The sequence below is a fragment of the Misgurnus anguillicaudatus genome, chromosome 3 (assembly GCF_027580225.2).
Source record: "Misgurnus anguillicaudatus chromosome 3, ASM2758022v2, whole genome shotgun sequence".
In the NCBI taxonomy this organism is placed as follows: Eukaryota; Metazoa; Chordata; class Actinopteri; order Cypriniformes; family Cobitidae; genus Misgurnus; species Misgurnus anguillicaudatus.
Genome location: NC_073339.2, coordinates 40510083 through 40532505, shown reverse-complemented (window position 1 = coordinate 40532505; position 22423 = coordinate 40510083). Strand labels below are relative to the sequence as shown.

At 35.2% G+C, this 22423-nt stretch overlaps 1 protein-coding gene across 1 annotated transcript; it reads right to left on the bottom strand.

Moving 5' to 3' along the window:
- Positions 1–1542: 1542 nt before the first annotated feature.
- Positions 1543–12391, bottom strand: LOC129444931 (interferon-induced protein 44-like). The gene is made up of 6 exons (XM_055205961.2): positions 12368–12391; positions 10723–10927; positions 10383–10517; positions 4316–4472; positions 2402–2502; positions 1543–2197 (listed from the first exon to the last, which is right to left on the bottom strand). Exons 1-6 carry the CDS (start codon positions 12376–12378, stop codon positions 2024–2026), a joined length of 783 nt encoding a protein of 260 aa, XP_055061936.2. The 5' UTR covers positions 12379–12391; the 3' UTR covers positions 1543–2023.
- Between the last annotated feature and the right edge of the window lie 10032 nt (positions 12392–22423).

Sequence of the window (22423 nt, the reverse complement as noted above, 5' to 3'; positions counted from 1 at the left end):
TAGCCTATCATGTTATTAAAAACTCCACATTCTTACTGCAGTATGTTAACTGAGTTTAATCCACTTTGTTAACACACTATTAACTAACTTTGTGTTTGCTGCGCTCATTTGTTTAACTTAGCATTATTAACGTTACAGTTTCGGTCGCCATTGAGACTAGGATGCAGAATCAAATTTGTGACAATAAATTGTTCTAAAACTCAACATTTTAATAAAAAAAAACATTAAATTATACAAAAATTGTAGTGCTTTTGGTTAGTAGCCTTATTTTTTTAGGTTTAATTACAAAGAATTCATGATAAATTAATGTATTTCATAAAATGACATTAAACTGGGGCCCCCCTGGCACCATCTCGCGGCCCCCAGTTTGAAAACCACTGGACTAGGCTACTTGTCCGGTCGAGCAAGTAAAATTCTCTTTCAATTGGCGTTTTAAAAAATCCACTTGTCCCTGATAAGCGGACAAGGGTTGATGTGCAGTGAGGTTGATCTCATTTGTGCACATCTCCCCACCCCCCCAAAAAATGAAATGCCTGTCTGTGAATTTGTGTCTGGCGCCAGGTCTGGTTTTACATTCTACAACAGCATAAGGGTAAATATGTTCTCTATCACAGGAATGTGCTCTGTGTCTGCCAAAACAGATTTCCTGGCAGATTATTGATGATTATTGTTATTTTCTTTAAGCTAGTAAACATTCTATTTGGGTTTCATGAAACTGATTGCAACAAGTCCCTCTGCATAACATTTGAATGCACATGGTAGCCTTCTGTCATTGTTTTTGACATGCAGGATTACTTTCAGTTACAACCAAAAAGTGAAATTCTTGTTTTCTTTTCCATAACATGACTTGAAAATCATACATATGTTCAAGTTTACATTGAAAATGTTACTCAACCAGTGCAACATATTTTCATTATAAACTGTTATTCAAAACTTTAAATAACATATTGTCAGGATTGATAATAAATTAACTATTAATTTTAAACTGTTGTCATCATTCACATTTTAAGTTCCCTTACGAAAACGAACCATAAAATTGTAGTAACCATGTTTTTTTGTGTATTGATTACTATTAGCATGTACTACACTAAATATGGTTTAAATATGTTTTTTGAAAATTATGGTTGTCAAAAACATGGCTATTTTGTGGTTACCATGGTTTTACTACAGTAAAAAAAAATTAACTGTAGTAAAACCAAGGTTAATTTTTGTACTGGTTAGTTTGGGGCAAACAAGGACATATGCAGTTTGACTGCATGTTGGTCCATTAAATAATTAAAAGCAGAAAAAAAAACTAGCAACCTATAGTAAAAATTACCAACTGACCACCATCACACTATGTTGTTGCAACATTGCGATTACGCAATGGGATCATCAAAAAGGTGTTGCAACAAAAACAAGAATTTCACTTTTCCGGTTGTAACAAGATAACTTGTTACAGTACAATGCCACAGAAAAAATCTTTGCTGCCTTTAATTTATTTTGTTTAATCAACTCAGATTTACAGGTCATTTTAACATGCTAATATTTATCTTGAACGTAACATCATATAAGATCATCAAAGATCTCAGAGCTCTTACCATCGCCACAAATAACCAACAGTATCTATTTTTAAAATAACAAAAATATACAGTAAAATAAAGGTAACAAGAGCAACAAACCTAAAGCAACATACAGTATACTAAAGTTCAATAACAAACAACAAATCAACAGATGTCATCAAATTAAATCAATTAAAACAACTCGGTTGAAAAACATCATGTGTTTTATGAAGGTCCAAATTAATTTCTGTCACATAGCCTATCTCTGATTCTGAATGTAATAAGGTAATAATGAAAATTGCATAAATCTTGTTTAAATTATATTATAGTCATTTATATTTAGTTTGAGTGTATCATTGTTCATTTCATTTTGCTTTAAAGACAATGATAAATGCACTATTTTTTTACATTCTCTGTTTCCCCTTCAGGAAACATTTTTCATACATCTTGACCTTAGACATCAACCAGTTTTATGAGGGCATTTAATAACTGTCTCTCTGGTCATCAACATAGTCTTTGGCAAAGTTAACAATGTTAAGCATTCCTTGTAAAATCAGAATATCAATTTCTGTGTTAGTGGTTTGTTCCTTATGGTAGTTCTTCACAGGGTAGATGTAGCTCATAGGAACTCCCAGTCTTTGACAGCACTCCTCCATCTGAAATATCAATTTAAAAAAATCAGTAACTTAGTTAAAGCCTTCTGATATAGAATATAAAGTTAAATATTACACCACAACCTTACGAAATCTATGCATTTTCCTTGGTCTACGAAAGACAGTTTATATAAAAGACAATCTGTCTACGCTCAATAACATGAGTATTTTGGCTGAAATACATATACATTATTCTCACAGACTTACCTTTTGTTTAATTTTTCTGCTACTGTAGATGTTCCTAATGTTTTTTAGAACCTCTGGACATGCTTCATCCACCTTGGTCACAATCATGGCTTGAGGAATGCCTGTGGTACAATCAATAAACAACATTTTTCTATAACAAATTTGTTTATGAGCTTCATTGCATATCACATGGTGATTGGATAGCATTTGTGATGAAATCATTCCATTAAACAACATCTGTATGCTCGATTATGTTTCCCAGATAGCAAGCAATAACTCCTTTCTTTACCAACATACATGTGTTTTTACTTTAAAGGGGCCATGGCATGAAAATCTGACTTTTCCATGTTTAAATGCTAAAATTGGGTTCCCAGTGCTTCTATCAACCTAGAAGATGTGAAAAAGATCAACCCGATAATTTAGTTTTGGTAAACCATTCTCTGCAAGCATGTGAAAAAAAAGTCATTGAAATTTGGCTCCCCTTGTGATGTCATAAGGTGATCTTATTATAATAATACCACCCTTTAATCTGCACTATCCAACCACCGCACTGCCATTTAGTGCAGAGAGAAAATAATTCACAATTGAGTTTCAATTGCAACAAACCACCATCATTGTGGTCATTGTTTGTATTTCATCAGCTCATTTGCATTTTAAAGGACACACCCAAAACCGGCACATTTTTGCTCACATCAACAAAGTGTCCAATTTAACATGTTATAATAAATTATCTATATGGTATTTTGAGCTAAAACTTCACATATGTGCTCTGGGGACACATAAGAGTTTACATCTTAAAAAAGTCTTTTGACATGGCCCTTTAAAAATATTGAAATGTCAACAAACCACCATTTTGGTGATCAGTGTTTGTTTTAGTTGGGCCCTTGACTCTTGTGTTTCAATGGTGCTTGTTATCTGGGTTGGCGTCAGCATAATTTTTGTCTTTAGTTGAGTAGCTTATGTGAGTTTTAGAGGTTAGTGGTCTGATGTTTTACCTCCTTTAATGAATCAACTTTATAAAGATTTTAGACATGCAGTCTTTTGATGTACAGATACAGGTGACTTATAACAATTTTTGCACTGTCGCAGTTTTTGCCATGTTTGCGGTTAAATCTTTCTGACATGTTAATGCAATAAAAAAGGAAAGATGTTTTTCTTGAAATCATATTTCTAGTTAGGTTTAAACAACTTTTTGTTATAAAAAAATGATATCCTAACCCAAACCCCAATTCTAACCCCAACTCCAAGCGACCATGGCTTAAATATAGACAAAAACATGGAGAAACCTGTATATTAAATAACCTTCTTAAAGCATAACTAAACCCCTGGTCAGAGCCTGACTCCACCCACTGGCAATATTTGAAAACTGCAAGAAAAGTGGGCAGATCCCAACGGAGATAGAGGGGACGAACTAAGCTCGTACCAAGTGTGTGGTGAGATTGTAACAAGGGCGTGGTGAGCTTGAACATGCTTACATCACAAGGTATTTTTTGGACCCAACATCCAATAGGAAAATTCAACTGCAGCAGCCACCGTTCAACCTGAAGAGGGCAGCACTAGACGTTTTTACACCATATATTGTAGAGTGTATAATGAACAGCACTAATAAACCCCATTCTTACAGATCTTTAACAAAAAAATGTTGGTTTAGGGTTTGGTTACTCTTTAAGCAAATCTGAAATCTAACCCTAAACCCAAGCGAAAATGGTTTAAAAAACTGAAAAAAAATTGAGAAACCAATAAATAAAACAACAAAAAGATGTGGCGTTTAAGTGAATGGGAAGGACTGGCGTATCATATGCCCGCCAAAGTGGAATTTGGCGTATATATTGCATGATTTTTACACTATGCTATTTATACGCATCTACATGAGACTGGGTAGGTTTAACCTTAACAACATGTCACAGAAACTAGAGATGTTTTTACAGGACTTACCAAAATCCCGGGCTTTCAAACGAATGTTTCTCATTTGTATGATGACATCATCTCCCATGATTGATATATTGTTAGCTGGAAGAACAGACACCAGACAATGAATCTTGTCTTTCAGAGGTTTGTTCTTTTCTGCATTTTTAGGTTGGTCTGATTCATTCTAAAAGAAAGAATAACATTAATACTGAATCAAATGAACACAAGTTAACACAACATGCAGTTTTTAACCTCCTAAGACCTGGATGTCCACATCACATACTTAATTCTGTGTAAATGGAACCTGTTGTTCACAAATATGGACAAATACACTGCTTCATGTTCTTCCTTTATTTTTTACACCATTCCAACATCAACGGCTATATTCATGGCAAGAATCAGTTAATCCATACACAAGTTTTATTCAGACAAGTTGATCCATCCACAGGTTGGGGGAGGGACAATGTGGTATCTCCAATTTTCCTAACTTGCATGTTTTTGGCCTGTGGGAGAAAACCAGAATACCCAGAGTAAACCCACACTGACACAGGGAGAACATGCAGAAACTCCACACAGAAAGGCCACCTGCCCTAGCCGAGGCTCGAATCAGCGACCTTCTTGCTGTGAGGCAACAGTGCAACCCACTAAGCCACTGTGCCACTGTGCTGCCCCCCCCCTGCTTCATGTTCCTGCTTCATGTTAGAGCCCTGCACGGGCCAAAAATTCCAGCCCTAACCCGGCCCTGGCCCGAAGTGTTCAAGCCCTACCCGACCCTAGCCCGACAAGGCCTGCAATTTTTTCAGCCCGAACCCGACCTGACCTGAGACCAATATCAATCACTTTTAAGCTCTCTCTGACGCGCGCGCTCTTTGATGCGCGCTCTCTTTCTCGGATGCGTAATAAGAGGTGAAGTATAGCTTTAGCCTACAGATTAGAAATGCTTATTGCTTTAATGTAGGGAGTTAATAGTTCATTGTTCACAGTTCATATTTATGATCTTATAGTCCATTTGAACATTTTTGTACGAACTGACTGTATTCTTCAGAAAAACACTAAATAACTTATCTTCCCTTAACTGTCGCTGTTCAGTGTGCAATTAATAAATAAAAATTAGTATGACGTTAATTTTTAAAAGTGTGCGAGGTCCGTGCACGTCCTCCGCTATAGCAAAAAGCGCAATCGGCTAAACGAGCATTAAATATTAATATGACATAGATTTTTTGTGTTTATTCATTTATATTCACAAAACTTATCAACAAAACATCGATTAAAATTAAGAGACAAATTATATGAAACGAAATTCATTTTAAAGTAGCAAGAAAAACTTAAATTAAACTCGAAAATAATGTCTCACCCATTACAATTCTCCCTTCAAATTAATCTTTACAACACGTATGGCGTTTAAAATTACGGTCTATCTTTCGTAATAAGCTAAATAAATTTAAACAAAACAACAACAACATTACAACAATATTCAAACCTAACAATACTCAAACATAAATATAAAACAGACATTTTCTATAAGGATACATGTTAAAACAATCTGATATAGCGTTTATAATAGCTGGTTGGTAGATGTTTACTATTTTTGGCAAAACCTCCGTTGCAAACCTCCATTTACCTGAATAAAAATAATTTTTACTTTGAAAATGAATTAACATGAGTTGTTCGTTTACATAAGACTCTATCTACGTTCATTTACACTGCAGCGCAACGTCTTGAGTTCTCAAACTAAAACAAGGTCTGCAGCTTTTGCGAACGAATCCGTTTATGAGGGTCGAAAACGGTGGTGTGTAAATGAAAGGAGTAAACGTAGCAAAAGTAACGTTTAAAGGATAAACCCATTAATGTAAGCCTCAGATGCGCGCTGTCTCTGCTACACACGCAAACACACACACAATGAGGAGAGACGTTAAAATAAGCCCGAGCCCGGTCTGTAAAAAAAAAACGGCCCGAGCCCGGCCCAAATGGGCTTAGCCTGTCAGGCCCCGACGGGCTTGCAGGGCTCTACTTCATGTTCCTGCTTCCTAAAAGTGCTTTCAATAAGTTTCTTCCTCTTTCTCTCTGCACTAAATGGCAGCACTGTGGTTGGATAGTGCAGATTAAGGGGCGGTATTATTGTATATATATATATATATATATATATATAATACAATCGAGTTTGTCACTGGACTGTTTTATTGGTTGTAAACTTTTTCTACTCACTGCTGTCGCTCCATCAAGCAACAAGCATGTCATCTTTGTTCATTTGCCTCTCTCCTGGCTAACATTGGGAGTGACATGCATACATTTGGGAGCAGTAAAGCGCTGACATATGTGGCTTCATCAACCAGATGTATTTTTACATGTCCAGTTTTGTCTAAAATGTGGGAGGGACCCACATGGGACTGAGTTGGGAAACACTGAGCTAACAAACACATTTAGAAAAGTTTTTAAAGTTTATGGGGCAGTTTCCCAGACAATGTTTAGATTAATCCAAGACTAGACCTTGGTTATATTAGGACATTTAAGTAGTTTTTTTTTTTCAAAACATACCTTACAAAAACTATTTGTGTGCATCTTGAGACAAAACATTGGCACTGTTAACATATATCAGTGCAAGATGTTTTGAAATTAGGGGAGCTCAAACATGCATTTTAAGACCTTTTCACACAGACATTACAGAAAATACACGGAAAATGCACCCAGGATCTTGCTTCAGAGAGTGTGCACACAATTTAAATCTCTTCAATAACTTCCATGCAATTGTTTAATCTTTCACGAAGTGTGTATGAGCTCAGACTGCGTCAAAATCTTCTCTATGATAAATGGAAGCAGCGCTGACGCATGCGCTGGCCAGTGTTGGGTAAGTTACTCAAAAAAAGTAATTAATTACTAGTTACTAATTACATCTTCAATCATGTAATTAGATTACTTTACAAATAACTCTCTCCAAAAAGTATTTAATTACTTATTACTAATTACTTTCTAAATCCTATTGAGTACATGATACAAGGATATGGCTCGAATAAATAATGAAATGGCTTGAAATGGCTCGAATAAATAATATATAAAAGTACATCAATTATTCTGGTCCCACTTTAGGGTCCAATTCTCTCTATTAACTAACTATTAACTACTTTTGCCTCAATATACTCCAACAACTAATACTAAAGAAGTTATACATTTTAAGTATTGGTAGAAATGGGGAGGGTTAAGGTTGTAGAATAAGGTTTTGAAGAATCAGGCATTAATATGTGCTATTAAGTATTAATAAACAGCCAGCATCTCATTAATATTAATGCTAATAATCAACGAGTTAATAGTGAGAATTGTAAACTTAAACCATGTTAAATCCACTATTGTATTATATAATTGTTCAGAGTCCATACACAGTATTTAGTTACATCAGAAGTAACTGTAATTAGATTACAAGAAAAATAACAGTAATCCCTTACTTTACTTTTTCAAAGGAAAAGTAATTTAATTACAGTAACTAATTACTTAGTAACTAGTTACACCCAACACTGGCGCTGGCGAGACGGGCACAGAAAAAAAACTCAACCCCTAATGTAGGCCTGCCTATAGGCTGCCTATGTGTACACAGCAAAATCCCCGGTGTTAAATTAACACCGGCTTGGTGTTTATATGGGTACCACCAGCAGGGTGTCAAAAGAAACACCGAAGCAGTGTTAGAGCCAACTAGACAATTAAGCAATCATTTGAGTGATTATTTGATTATTGAAGACACCTGTTGATAATGAGCCAAACTACATCTACAATTTCCAGTCACTGCCTTAGATAAAATCAACTGAAAAGACATCTCTCTTATTACAAACCAGACTGACTTTTGTCTACTTTGAAATTGTTTGGTCACCATTATGGTGATCAGTGGTGCCTTTAATTGGGCGGGTTGACTCCCGCTTCTGTCTTCGAGGTCTCTGCAACAGTGTTTACATATTATTTGTTGTAAAGGTTGTTAAAGCAAAGTTCATATAGTTTTAATAACAGTGATTATAGATCTAAGCAAGTTGTTTACACAGTCAAAAAATGCAGCGCCCATAGAAAACTAGATGCTGACCAAATATATACTCTCCACCGGACTTCAGTAACATAGCTTTCCAAGCTTTTCAAATTGTATTGTTAAATACTTGCTGGAAATACTTTTTCGCCTCACGTGCAGATATCATGAGTCACCCCACTAATCGGAATCATGGTGACAAACATAATGTTGCAAAGCATGCTGGGATCCACCATAGTATAAAACTCATGACTCCCATCATGCATTGCAACATAAATTATGTCACCCTTGTTGCGATTAATGGGGTGATTCATGATATCTGCACATGAGGCACAATATAAACTTTCCAGCAAGTATTGTTAACAACAAAATTTGAAAAGCTCTGTAAGTTAAAACCAATAGAGAATATATATTTGGTCAACATTTTATTTTCCATGAATACTGAATTTTCTGACTGTGTAAACAATTTACTTCAATCTACAATCTCTGTTATAAAAAAAACTTTATAAACTTTGCTTTAACAACCTTTACAACAAATAATGTGTTCAGTAAACACTGTTGCAAAGACATCAAAGGCAGAAACAAGAGTCAAACTGCCCAACTAAAGGAACCACAGATCACCATAATGGTGACCAAACAATTTCAAAGTATGCAAAAGTCAGTCTGGTTTGTAATAAGAGTGATGTCTTTTCAGTTGATTTTATCTAAGGCAGTGACTGGAAATTGTAGATGTAGTTTGGCTCATTATCAACAGGTGTCTTCAATAATCAAATAATCACTCAAATGATTGCTTAATTATCTAATTAACTCTAACACTGCTTCGGTGTTACTTTTAACACCCTGCTGGTGGTACCCATATAAACACCGAGCCGGTGTTAATTTAACACCGGGGATTTTGCAGTGTACGTTGTGCTGGATGCAGGGAGTGCTCATGGGAGTTGTAGTTTGCGGCCATTGTCGTATTATGCATTGTTTGGCATTTCGCATACCTTTTAAGAAAACTACAATAAAAAATTCAACCTGCCAAAGTGGCTAGTGGGATTGGCTGTCTTACACACCACAGTTGAAATCTACCCGCATTTGGCGGGTTGGCGGGTGTTAATGTGAAGCCCTGTTTCTCGTCATGAATGTTGATCTGCATGTAAATCCCTCGTTTTAAAGAGCTGAACCATAACTTTATTGTTGCGGTGACACGCGCGTCCTCACTGTCACACGGCATTGTTTCTGCGTCTTGTTCACACTGAGGGCTTTCTGTGTATCTTATGGCAATCTTACTAGGTTCTCTTTCCGGGAGCAATCCCAGAACATTTACGGGACATGTTTGCGTTCACACAGAAGCTTATCTGCCAATTTTATGGGTATTTTGACCAAATCCTGTGTGAAAGAGGTTTTAGTCTGGGACTAAGATAAGCCCTTTCCAGGAAACTGCCCCCTAAGGGGTGGTTTCCCGGACAGGGATTAGACTAGTCCTAGACTAAAATAAATATAAGAGCTGTCCAAACTGAAAACAACATGCACTGACATATCTTAAAATACATCAGTGCCCTTTGTTTTTCCTTAAAATGCACGCCAGTATGTTTTTAGTAAGGCATGTTTATTCAAACTAGTTATATTTCATAATTAAACTAAGGCCTAGTCCTGTCTTAAGCTAATCCCAGTCTGGGAAACCACCCATAAAAGTTTGGTTAAAGTTAACCAGTCAGTCAGTTGCTGTGGGCAGGACTTTGTCAGTATGACATCACATTACCAAGAGAATTAAAACTGCATGTCTAATGAGACTACTTTGGTTTAATGGAATTAAAGAATGAGGAGTAGGTGATTTTTTTCATTGTGTGGTTGTGGTAAACCTTGTAAAAGTGGATTTTGCATAATATGGGCCCTTTAAAACTAATTTCAAACAATGTTTCAGTGGCTCTGCATATTTTGATTTAGTGATAATTGTTTCTACAGAAATCAAAATTGTGTCACACCACTGTATGAAAATAATTACTTTTTGAGATTTTTACTCATCTTTACCACCACAGCTTCAAACCAAAATTCTACTCAAAAAATTATTTAAATTAATGAAACTTAATTTTTCAAATTATTACTAACTTCAAAGTGACCCTGTAATATTCTGACGATGTCATCAATCTTCATCCCAATTCCACTTTCATTTTCCATACCCCTGGTGTCAATCAATTCGATAGGAAGTGTAGTCTCTTCCATTTTCAGTTTGTAGATGTTGGGCTAGAAGTAAAACCCACACATACTCTTGTAAACAGTGAAAAAATGCCTGTTAAAAACTGATTTTATCATAAATGTTATCATGTCTTCTGTTGGCCTTATTCAGGATAAAAAATTTAATTTACATATGTTAATTTACTAAATGTAAACTAATTTAATTGTACATTTACACATTCAAACTCAAATTCCTTGTAGTGACTAGTCTTACCTTTATAGTAAAACTTGTGCCAGACATTGAATCTGCTAGGGCTCTGCCAGTAATTCGGCCTTTAAGAGCACTATCCACAGAGTTAAAGAAGCTTGACTTTCCAGCACCTACTGGTCCATGCAGAAGAATTCTGAGAGTGTTGACATCAGAGTTTCCAAGACGAAAGCATTCAAATTTTTCCAACAAGAATTTCTTCTTCTCATCACTGATATTAGTTATAAAAAACAAAAAATTAAACAGTAGAGCATTTTAAGGGGATTTTCAAACATTTTAACAATTAAAATTTTACATTACATTAAACAAGTTATAAGCAATTTTCAAGTAAAACAAAATTGCAATACTACAGCCTTTGTTGAATGAAAATTTAATATTTTAGCATTCACATTTAACGTGTACTTATAAACAAAAACATAGACACAAAATTCCAAAAACATTTTTATGACATTATTTCAAATGTGTAATGTAAGTTATTAGATTCCCAGATAGCAGGGAACAAGACAGAAACCATTGAATCAATGCATTGATTTGTCAATGTTAATTGCATTCAATCAATATCACATTTGCACCCTCTATTAATCTTGAAAAAATATTACCATTTTAACAAACCACCATTATGGTGATCGGTGTTTGCTTTAGTTAATGAGATAATGACGTGATGAATGAACATTAATAATGATCCATCCTTCACAGAGCTCCAGGGAGATAAATAAAGGCCTTCTAAAGGTAATCAATGTGATTTTGTAAGATAAATGTCATGGCTAGTTCCGTTTCACCTGGGGCACGTTCAATCTCACACCGGTGTGCAACGTTTTGCTACGGTTTCCGGGTTGAACAACATGTTTCCTGGAAACGGTGTGCAACGGAATGCAACAGGTTTTAGAAGCGTTTTCTCTTGTTTGGTGGGTGTGTCAGAAATGTCGGCCCAATCAGTGGCAAGATGTAACAAACCACGCGGTAGTAAAGAGACAGCTCGCTCAATGGGTTCAAGTTGGAATGTTGTCTTTCATTCTGGACGGCAAGGTCAGTGACTGTAACATTGAGGGTCTTTTACAGTAGTAAACACACATTTATAACGATTTCATCAGGCCCCAGAAACATTTAAAAAAGAACACAAAGAATGGCCTCTCAGCTACCGTAGTTGCAACTCTTGCGTCATCACAAGGGAGTTCAACGCATCACCGTTTCTGTTTAATAAACGTTGTGCAACGTTTTGTCGGGGCTGAACGCAGCCCTGAACTTTCATGGACTAATTACGCCAACACACCACACCTGTTGTATGTTTGATTGTGTTTGTATTTATACGCCTTTGTTCTGTCAGCCTGTGCCGGATTATTGTCATTGCTACCCCGTCTGTTCCCTGTATTGATGTTCCTGTGTTCCCTGTATTCACCATGTCATTCCTTGTGTTTTTATCATTAAATGTTATTTATTTTTGAACTTTGCGTTTGCGCCCTGTCACTCCTACCGTGTCATGACAATAAATCCATATTTAAAACTTCACAAATGAAAATAACTAACTTCTGGTAATTCTGCCATCTTAGACTCCTCTGCATTTAGGAGATCCCAATAGATTTAAAATTTATCTGTAACAACAGATGGCTGAATCAAATGTTGCTTGCTATAACTAAACTGATTGATAACTTACCTCCATTCCATTGACCGCCAAGGTAAATCTGTTTAACCAAAGTAAATATTTGTCAAAACATACAAAATGTTTATTTTACTGTGCTAGTTTTGAAATGATGCCACTGCCAGTGTTTTCATTGTTCTAACCAGCAGACATTTTTGCTGTCACTATAGTGCACGCAAAAAGATTTTACTAATGCTGCTTTTAATGCTATAGGAAAATCACTTACCTAGTAATGGAGGAGAATTGGCCATTTTTCTGGATGTGGTAATTCTTTGATCTGGTATAAAGATTATATTTACATTAATGCATTTGGCACATGCTTTTATCCAAAGTGACTCACAGTGCATTACAAGTATGTTTGTTCTCTGCAGGGTTTGACCTAATAACCTTTAATACTACATGAGAACACAGGAAAATCCCCAGTGTTAAATTAACTCTACAGAGTTGGCAGAACATAAATTATTCAGTGATTACACTCTAAAAAAAAAAGGTTCCTTGAGGTTCTATATAGAACCGTGGGGTTCTATACTTGGCCAATAGAACCTTTTACCAAAAAAAGGGTTCCATATAGAACCCTTGGAAGGCAAAGAACCATTTTTATTAAAATGGTTCTATAATTCACGTTTTGTGACTGAAATGTAAACTAAAGATTACACAATAATTGCAGACCTACACAACTAATTTACAAACCTACACAACTCATTCACAAACCTTTTTGTGTCAATAGGCTGTGGTCAAATAAAGAGAGAGTCAACAAATAGGCTATTAATATTTAGTGTATGATTTATTTCCTGTGAGCTTTTTTATGCAAGTTTGTACATTAGCATGAAACTTACAGTGCAGTTTGCGTTTTTGGTGAATTACCAGGTGTTTTCTTTATTTTGTACATTCTAAATTGTCAATGTTTGTTTAATTTAACCTGAAGGGGCATTAAAAACAAATAATCGCAAAAGTGCCCTCTGGTGGCGTATATATGCGTTGCACCATAAGCGAAGATGAGCCTCGTGACGTGACAGTTTTTTTTCAAACTGAGGTGAGGAGTTCGGACTCCAGACCGGCATTTGTTTGTACCCTGAGGTAAGTAAACTTTACATTTTTGAAACGATATTACTGAAAATTTAGTATAATTAATTAATATTTATTTTGTTAGAGTATGTGTTGTGCTAAATAGTGATACTAGAAGCTACATTTATAATATTTACCTCAGGTAAAAAATACTGCTGGTAACGTTGAAGCACTTGACGGGCTTCGTCAACCGTCAGTTATAAAAGCTCTGTTAATACATTTTGTTCTGGGTTTTAATGAATTACGTTACAGTCCTGCTTTATTTCTTTGTCATTTTAAATTAAATTGCCAAGAACAATAAGACAGCTGTGTTGTAAGGAGACGAAATTCGAGACAGTCATTTCAGTGAAGCGCGTGGTGAAAGGAACCGGGTGGAAGACGGTAGAAGGGAAATTATATGTAGTTAAATGTTTGTCGCAGTTTTACACATATTCCGTGAGTATTGTTCGCTTGTTCACGAGTGTTTTATCAGGGTTGGAGCTAAACTCGGAAGGAAAGTGGAAACTGCTGGCCAAAGTTGAGAACATTCCGCCGGTCTGTATTATAAATGCACGATTGCAGTGCAGCGTTCGTATCCGCAACAAGTACGTTAGATATGCACGTTTTCTGTGATGCACACAAATAATTAATGTGATGGTAGCTGTTAAGACACTTACATTTAACATTCAAATGTTTTAAAAACCAAACCTGTTCAGGTTTTTATGTGTATTTGGTTTGTGAAGTGTAATTTATGCTTTTTTCCTCTCCCCCACAGATAACCATGGTTAATAAATGATCAGACACGTCACTGGCTTTAAAATATAAACCCCATTGATGCAAAAAGGTAAGGTGCTTAAAAGACCTCGTAAACCTGACTGTCACTAATGTTCACCGAAGAGCAAAATAAAAGAAATCTGTGTTTTGTAGCTTTAATGATAATTCTTACTGTTTGTATTTCATTTAGAATTTAGCATTAAAGACTGTTAAGTGTTTGAGGACTTAATTTAAATTCTGTATATTTCACACTATTTTTTTATTGAACATTGTGTTTTGAAAAATACATCAATTGCAACCTCAAGTTAATGTAGACTTTAAGGAACTTGTTTGTCTGAAAGTGGATATATAAAGATTTTGTGTTTTAAGATGCTGCATGGAATGACAATGAGGTTTGGAACAGACTTGGTGAAGAACATGGAAACATCTCTTAATAAAATGGCCCCAAACATCATCAGGAGTGCAAAAGAAGGAAGTAAAAAACATCTCTACGCCAATTTCATTGGAGAGGAAACCACAGAAGGTGCTTGTTCTTTGTCCAGTGTAAAGTAGCCTTATTTGCATAGTCAATGTAAAGGTTCTAGCACCTATAAATTGTATAAGTGAAAATATGAAAATAATGTTAGTATAAACTTTTTCCTTGCCATTGAAGAGTAAACTTGTTAATTAAGAGACGCTGGCTGAGAAAGAGTTAAAGTTTACCCACAAATTAAAATTGTCGTCACTTTCTTCAGCAGAACACAACAGAAGATATTTTGAAAAAGTATGGTAATCGAACAACAATGGTGCCCATTGACCTGCATTGGTTTTGTGTCCATTAAATTGCTAGCAGAGTTGTTCGGTTACAGACATTCTTCAAAATCTTTTTTGTGTTAGTGTTCTGCTGAAGAAAGAAAGCTGTGAACATTTGAAATAACGAGTGAGTGAATGAGTTTTCTTTTTTGAGTAAAATGTCCCTGTAATTGATTTCTGTACTGTACAATAATTTGTATCTTTGTAGGTCTGGTGAGGAATGCTGCACTTATGTTATTGCCAGCATTATTTCAAGAAAATCCCAGCTTCCTTGACTGTGTAAATGGTGTAGGTATAGTCTTCTGTAATTTAGTTAGCATTTGAGGCACTTTATTTAAAGTAACATTCAATGCAAATATAAAAATATTACTCTCTTTACCCTTAAATAGCATACAGCTCCACATCATTTATTATGAGTCTTGTTTTTTCGTGAGTGTCGCTTGCCTAGTTGTCATACTTTATTTGTGTTATTATGGGATAATTTTAAGTCTATTTGATGGCTTCTGTTAATTGGTAAGAAGCACTTAAAAGGTGAAATGTTTGTTTTACAGGAACCCAAAGGTCCCACACCAACCATAGTGTTCAACGGCTCTCCTGATCTTCTCAAATCTGAAAGTATCAACTTTATAATGGACAATGTGAACTTAATATGTGGAAGACATTGACATCACAGGCTGTGGAATGACTGTGTCACAGGTCGGAGAAGCGGACCGCCCCTGTCGCGGATCACGCTCCTCCTAGTTCCACCTCGAGGAGGTCCCAAAGCACCCCAATGACCAGACAAACCAGAGATAAGTAAAATATAAAAATAGAAACTTTATTTAAATTATTTAAAACTAAAGTGGGGAATGGGAATCTAAAAATCTCGCTTCTCGCCCTCAGGGGGAGTATTACGGGGCCAGGGACGTTGGAGGGGTTTCCACATGACTCCAGCTGGAACACCGCTAGAGAGCGTATCTGGGTGGGTTGGGCACACACCGTCGCGGCGGCCCCTGATGGCATCCACAAAGGTCCAAGACCCTCCTAAGGTGAGTACGGACGACAAGGACACAGAACAACACTTCAAGAAAGCTTTGTGTATTTCCGTTTCAAGAGGTTCTTACTTGACTGTTGAACAGTGTTTCTTCTCCCTCCACAGCTCCCAGCCGTAGCAGAACTACGTATTTCAGCACCCGAACGACTAACAACCCAGCCGGCATCTGCAGCGTATATCCAACGCGATCAAACTTCACTCTGACAAGTAACTTCCTATACACAACCACGCCGTCCTTTCGCCCGGACCAGCCCCGCACTCTTTCCGCCCGCTACCTAGCGGTCGCCGGATCAGCAGAGCCTGCGGACTCTTCGGACTCTGCGACCCTTACAGTAACTTCTACCTTCTCTCTTTATATCCTCCTCCATGGCGTGGCTCGCCCAACCATCGCTCGCCATGTCACTCACACAGCTGTGCCTTGTTTCAGTGAGTGCGGGGATTCCCGGGGAACCCGGAAGTGCCGGTGTCTGTACAAACCGGTCCGGGCGGAACCTCTTCACTCTCCTTTTGGTTCCGCCCCGCATAGTCACTCCGTGACAACTGTTTGCGTTTTTTTTTCTCCTCAATGTTCAATACCCTTTTGCCATTAAGCACACAGTGACATTAATTTATAAAATATATGCTTAAGTTTTAATACCTGTACAAAACAAATGTACAATCAACTTGTGTAAATTGCCATTTTATTTAATAGATTGTTCATGAATTGTCTTTAAATGCATTGTGATTTCGGTAACACTTTACAATAAGGTTCATTAGTTAACATTAGTTAATGTATTAACTAACTTGAACAAACCACGAGCAATACATTTGTTACAGTATTTATTCATCTTTGTTAATGTTAGTTAATAAAAATTCAAGCTTTAATTGCTTGTTCATGTTAGTTCAGAGTGCATTAACTAATGTTAACAAGATTTTAATAAAGTATAAGTAATTGTTGAAATTAACATTAACAAAGATTAATAAAGGCTGTATAAGTGCAGTTCATTATTAGTTCATGTTAACTAATGTAGCTAACTAATGTTAACTAATGAACCTTATTGTAAAGTGTTACCGGGATTTCTTTTCATCATTTCAGACACATGTAAAAGTTACTAAAACTTAGTACTGCATATACTGTACAGCGTAAGGGAAATAACTTGAACAAAAATTTTTATGTATAGTGTAATTAATAGTTTAGCTGTTTAATACAGAGATGCAATATATATATATATATATATGTATATGTATGTTTATTAAAAAGTGAAAATGCTTAATGGAAATAATTAAATAACTAAATGGTTGAATGTAATGAGACATTTTAAATGTAAACCAAAGTTTTGCTGTCTAATACAGAATAAAGAGATGTGATTTTAAGTAATTTTTATAGATTTATATTTCTGTATAATACAATTAATAAATAGTAAACTTTTATAATTTTCTAGATTGGTTATAATTTCTTATCAATAAAAAATTACTCATAATAATAAAGAACCTTTAATGGTTCTAAATAGAACCATCTAACTTTGATTCAAAGAACCATTTGGGGTTCTTTTTAATGAACCCATTAAAGTGGTTCTATATTGAACCATTTGGGGGTTCCATATATGAAGCGGGTGATAGAACCATTTCTGGTTCGATATAGAACCATTTTTTTTAAGAGTGTACTTTTTTATGATATCATTGAATCCCAAGACTTATACTTTCATACTAATTAACATAGTAACAGTTATAGACTTCATTTCTCTCATCTTCCTCTGCCTAAACAGATGGGTTTTATAAATACACTGCCACTGCATAAGAAAACTAACACTAAACTTCAAGACCCAAGTACCCAACTAAAGGAAACACTAATCGGAGCAATGGTGACTTACTTTATTAACCAGATTTACAGCAGTTCTTTAGAAATTAAACCTATCATCCTTGTAACTCTGCAAGCAAGTTGTAATTTTATTTTTCAAACAGAGATGATGTTAGTGTTCATTTAACTATGGATATTTCATCTATTGCATTTAATAATTTGGCTTTCTTCCTCATTTTAGTATTACTTTCTCCAGAAAAAGAGTCAACAAAATAAAAATTTTAAGACAGGAACGATTCCAAAATTGAGTTGATTTGACACGGAATGACCAGCAGGTGTTCACTAATAATGACTCAATCACTTCATTATCTTATTAACTTTAACACTGTTTTAGTGTTTTTCAACAAAAATCTTGGTGTGGATTATATAAACACCGAGCAGTGTTAATTTAACACTGGGGATTTTGCTGTGCACTATTTATAAATGAGCATTTTTAAAATTAGGCTTTTATGTTTAGGTTCAGTAATTTCACTTTGAAGTGCAAAGGTTAATAGTCCAACTAGTCTCCAACTAGTGCATAAGAAGTGATGTAATAATATTTTCATAAAACGAAATCAATACTCAATACATGTAGTAGTTTAATATGCGTATTATGGTTTGTTTAAATAACTTAAAATAAAAATGTATTAAATTAACAAATAAAATTGCTGTTTAAAAAAAACTCACAGCGGGACAGTTGTGACATTTTAACCCATCTCCTCAAAAGTTAAAAACACAAAGTCTTGGTAAATTCAATGTACAAACACTCGACTGACTTTCCCACTGGTATGTCTCTGTGCTTTTATATTTGCGCATTGAAGACCCTTCACCTCCGATCAACAACACAAAGTGATTGAATATATCTTCATATATCAAGCCTAATTTTATCCTCACACTGGTTCATACATGGCAGGTGTAGACAATATAAAATATTTAAATAATGTTTTATGCGTGCTCCCACTACACTGTTTTCTACCTGCTGGCAATTGAGTCGGAAGTCTCGCAAAGGAAGGGAAATAAGTCACATCACTTACCTCCACGTTCAAGAAAAAAATGGATAGTGTACGAACTTTTCATAGAGACGTATGATGAATAAAGAGGGTTTTTTGCTAGCTGCTCTGTGCCTCTGCTCTTCACATTCGTCATACGTAACTAAGATACTCTCGCTGATACACTCTCATGAATGCAGAGGAGTCTAAGATGGTGGTGTTACCGGAAGCTAGTTATTTATATATACAAAATCGCATGTTTGAGGAGTTGTTTAATCCTCTGGTGAGATCTTGTTTAGCTGTTATTTGATGTTTATCTAAAGCTCTACAATTTCACTGTTAGTCATGTTATCATTCATTTAAAAAAAATCAAAACTGCGTTTGTTGTGTGTGTGTGTGTGTGTGTGTGTGTGTGTGTGTGTGTGTGTGTGTGTGTGTGTGTGTGTGTGTGTGTGTGTGTGTGTGTGTGTGTGTGTGTGTGTGTGTGTGTGTGTGTGTGTGTGTGTGTGTGTGTGTGAAAAAACTTGCTCTTCCAGATTAGCATGACAGTTTTTTGTTTTTGTTTTGTTTTGTTTTGTTTTGTTTTTTTTGTTTTGTTTTGTTTTGTTTTGTTTTGTTTTGTTTTGTTTTGTTTTGTTTTGTTTTGTTTTGTTTTGTTTTGTTTTGTTTTGTTTTGTTTTGGTTTGGTTTGGTTTTTGTCTCTTGCTGGTAACACTGTAGTGTACACATATATATTTACTGCCATAGTCTCTGTTATGAGGACGTAATCATTTGCTTTGATAGAGGCACACAATATAAATAACTCACTTTGAGATTGGTCGGAAGGGCCTTGTTGATCCCCTTCACCCTGATTATCACCTAAAGGTAACAATCATTTTTAAAATGCTAAATCAAACATGTAAAATTTAACAAGGGCTTCTTCATTTTAAATTCTGACCTATTTGCAAAAAGCTGTATGACTATCATTAATTTCATTTTATTCATTCATTCAGACTATTATTCATTCATTTAGTGAAAAAATGAAAATTGTAATGAATGTTTACTTGTCTCATATAGAGCAGTTCTGCTCTTAAAATAACACAAATCATTTTATGCAAAGGAAGTAGTGCAATGAGGGCTTTATTGTTACAACACCACCTGTAGTTTCGGTGTTATGTATATCTCAAGCTATTTTTAGGCATGAAAGAACCTGCTGTACACTCTCAGAAAAAAGGTAGATGAAGGTACAAGTTGTCACTTAGGCATTAATCTTTTCAAAAAGTAGTACCTAAACGCTGCACATCGGTACTTCTAAGATACACAGAGGTACATACTGTATCTCATATATCTTATTCCAGTAACCACTTTTGTGCCTTTTTTCTGAGAGTGTATCAGGCAAACCATGTTATCTAACAATCGGCCTTGCATGGTTACCAAGTTTTAGAAAAAAAAAACAGCACACTCATGTACAGAAGCACATAGTAATCACTCTTTTTATTGCTCCTCTGACACTCTTTTTGGCACAATATTATTTATTTATTTTCTCACATTTAAATATTTAGAGGCATGTGTTACATAAAAATTATTAAAAACTACAGAGACATTATTAAATGTGAGATTGTATGTTCTAGTTATCTTGGTTATAGTTTCTTGAATTTGTTCTTGTATAATTTCAGAGAGAAAATCACTTACCCAGGGGTGTAACAGATAACTCAAATCTGCTTCGTATAGCCCCCATTTTAGTGGTAGTTTGTCCTTATAATCTTGATACAAGATTAGATAAAACATAAGAAATTATTTACCTTTTAAGATGTAAAAGTTTATTGGTTTCATTTTTATTTAGATATATCTCAGATAACCAATACGTATGCATACGTTGGCAAAAATTATAATAATTTAAATGTAAAACCCTTCACACACAATATACGGCATTTAAAACAACTATGAGAACAAAACGAGACAGAAATTAATTGTGAAGTGCGTAAATCTATGACTAATTTTACTTGAAGTTTATACTTCATTTCTCTGGATAAGTGAGTTTTATTACTTTTTAATAATGACATAGCCCTTTGACGTTGTTCACCAAATAGCGTCAAGTAAAAACTTCCGCTATACATTTAACACAAACAAAAATACAGCAAAATGCATAGCCTATATAATGATATGACAAATGCCAAAACTGTTACGTACGTGTTAAAACAGAAGGGTCTATAGTTTTATAATTTTTTTGTCTTACCTGAGCAGTCTGGTACGCGTGAGATAATCGTTGCTTTCACTTATACTTTAAAAATATATTTTGCTTTAGGCTACTTTCAGTTTTAACCACTTTCTCATTGCCTCTAAATCAGCCCCAGAAAACGTTTAGCCTACTGTGTTAAAAAAAAGACAATAACAAATAATAATCACACATTGTCATGCTTCTCAGTAGAAGCAATTAACGAAAAAGGTATTTATAAAGTTATTTAATAAACTAATTGAACAAAACTGAGGCACTGGCACAAGTGAATTAGTAACTAAGTAGACATCTGCTAAACACCTGCTGAACTCATCGATATGAAGACTCAGATCGAACAAACACTTTTACTTCTCAATTCTTCCTCAGTATAAACAAATAGTATTGAAGCACCAAAGGGGAAACTCTCATTCGTTTTTGGCAACAGTCAAGTTGCGCTTCAGTAGCGCGGCCGCCATTTTGGAGTGAAAATTCTCACAGCCAATTCATTCTCAATTCATTCTCAGCGAATCTCACAGCCAATTCAGAAGCGCAATAGTAAGTTTCTTAGATTAAAATTTTGTTCACTTGCTACACCTACACGAAACGCTGTATTGTCTTGTATGTATGTGTTGATTTGTTGTTGTTATCAGCTGTGGAATTCAATCATTAAATACATACACATTTGAGGTAGTTTTTTTTTTGCTTTATTATGTAATTCTATTTTATGCTACTTTACACATTTACTACTATATTAGTTACCAACTCCACTAGGTATAAAATATATTTTGTACATATTAATCCCCTGGATCCCGATACAAACATTATCTTATAGAACATGATGCATTGTTTTGTCTGTTATTGCCACTTTTGGACAGTTGGCAGTGTATTTTTTTTTACTTAATCTAATTCGAGCAATTCAGATGTATATGTGTGTATATGTGTATGTATATGGAGCCAAAATATTATGTGTGGATGAGTTTATGTCGCTATGTATGTAAAATTTGCCTATATAAAAGTGGAAGACTTGTCTAAATATCTGAAAATAAGCTGTCAAAAGGGATTAATGATCACTGGTCTGATTGTATGTTATTCTGTGTTATCATCATTCAGTTTGAATTTGATCTTTTAATGTACAAAGTAGCTATTGCCATTACTTCTAGTTGTCTCCCGAGTCGCTTTCATTCCAAAATGGCGGATTTGTGGGGCTGCTGCTGGGCGCCGGTGATGCAATGGAACGTTCTATTGAGTTTCCTCTCTTGTGCTTCTATACTCTTTGGTATAAATCACAACATAGCCCAGACCTGATTTTTCCAGTGCAAAAATCAATCCAGTTGATTTTAATTCTCCTCCAATATAGAATTGAGTCTATATAGAATTGAGTGCAAATTAATTGTAAAAAGAACATAATTTTAATTCAAACACCCACACG

Bases quoted from the DNA above. Each gene is read 5' to 3' on its own strand.
- LOC129444931 (XM_055205961.2), bottom strand. The intron at 10,518-10,722 runs GTAAGACTAGTC...TTTTACTTCTAG, and splicing joins GCACAAGTTTTACTATAAAG to CCCAACATCTACAAACTGAA. The intron at 4,473-10,382 runs GTTAGTAATAAT...TCTTTCTTTTAG, and splicing joins TATTACAGGGTCACTTTGAA to AATGAATCAGACCAACCTAA.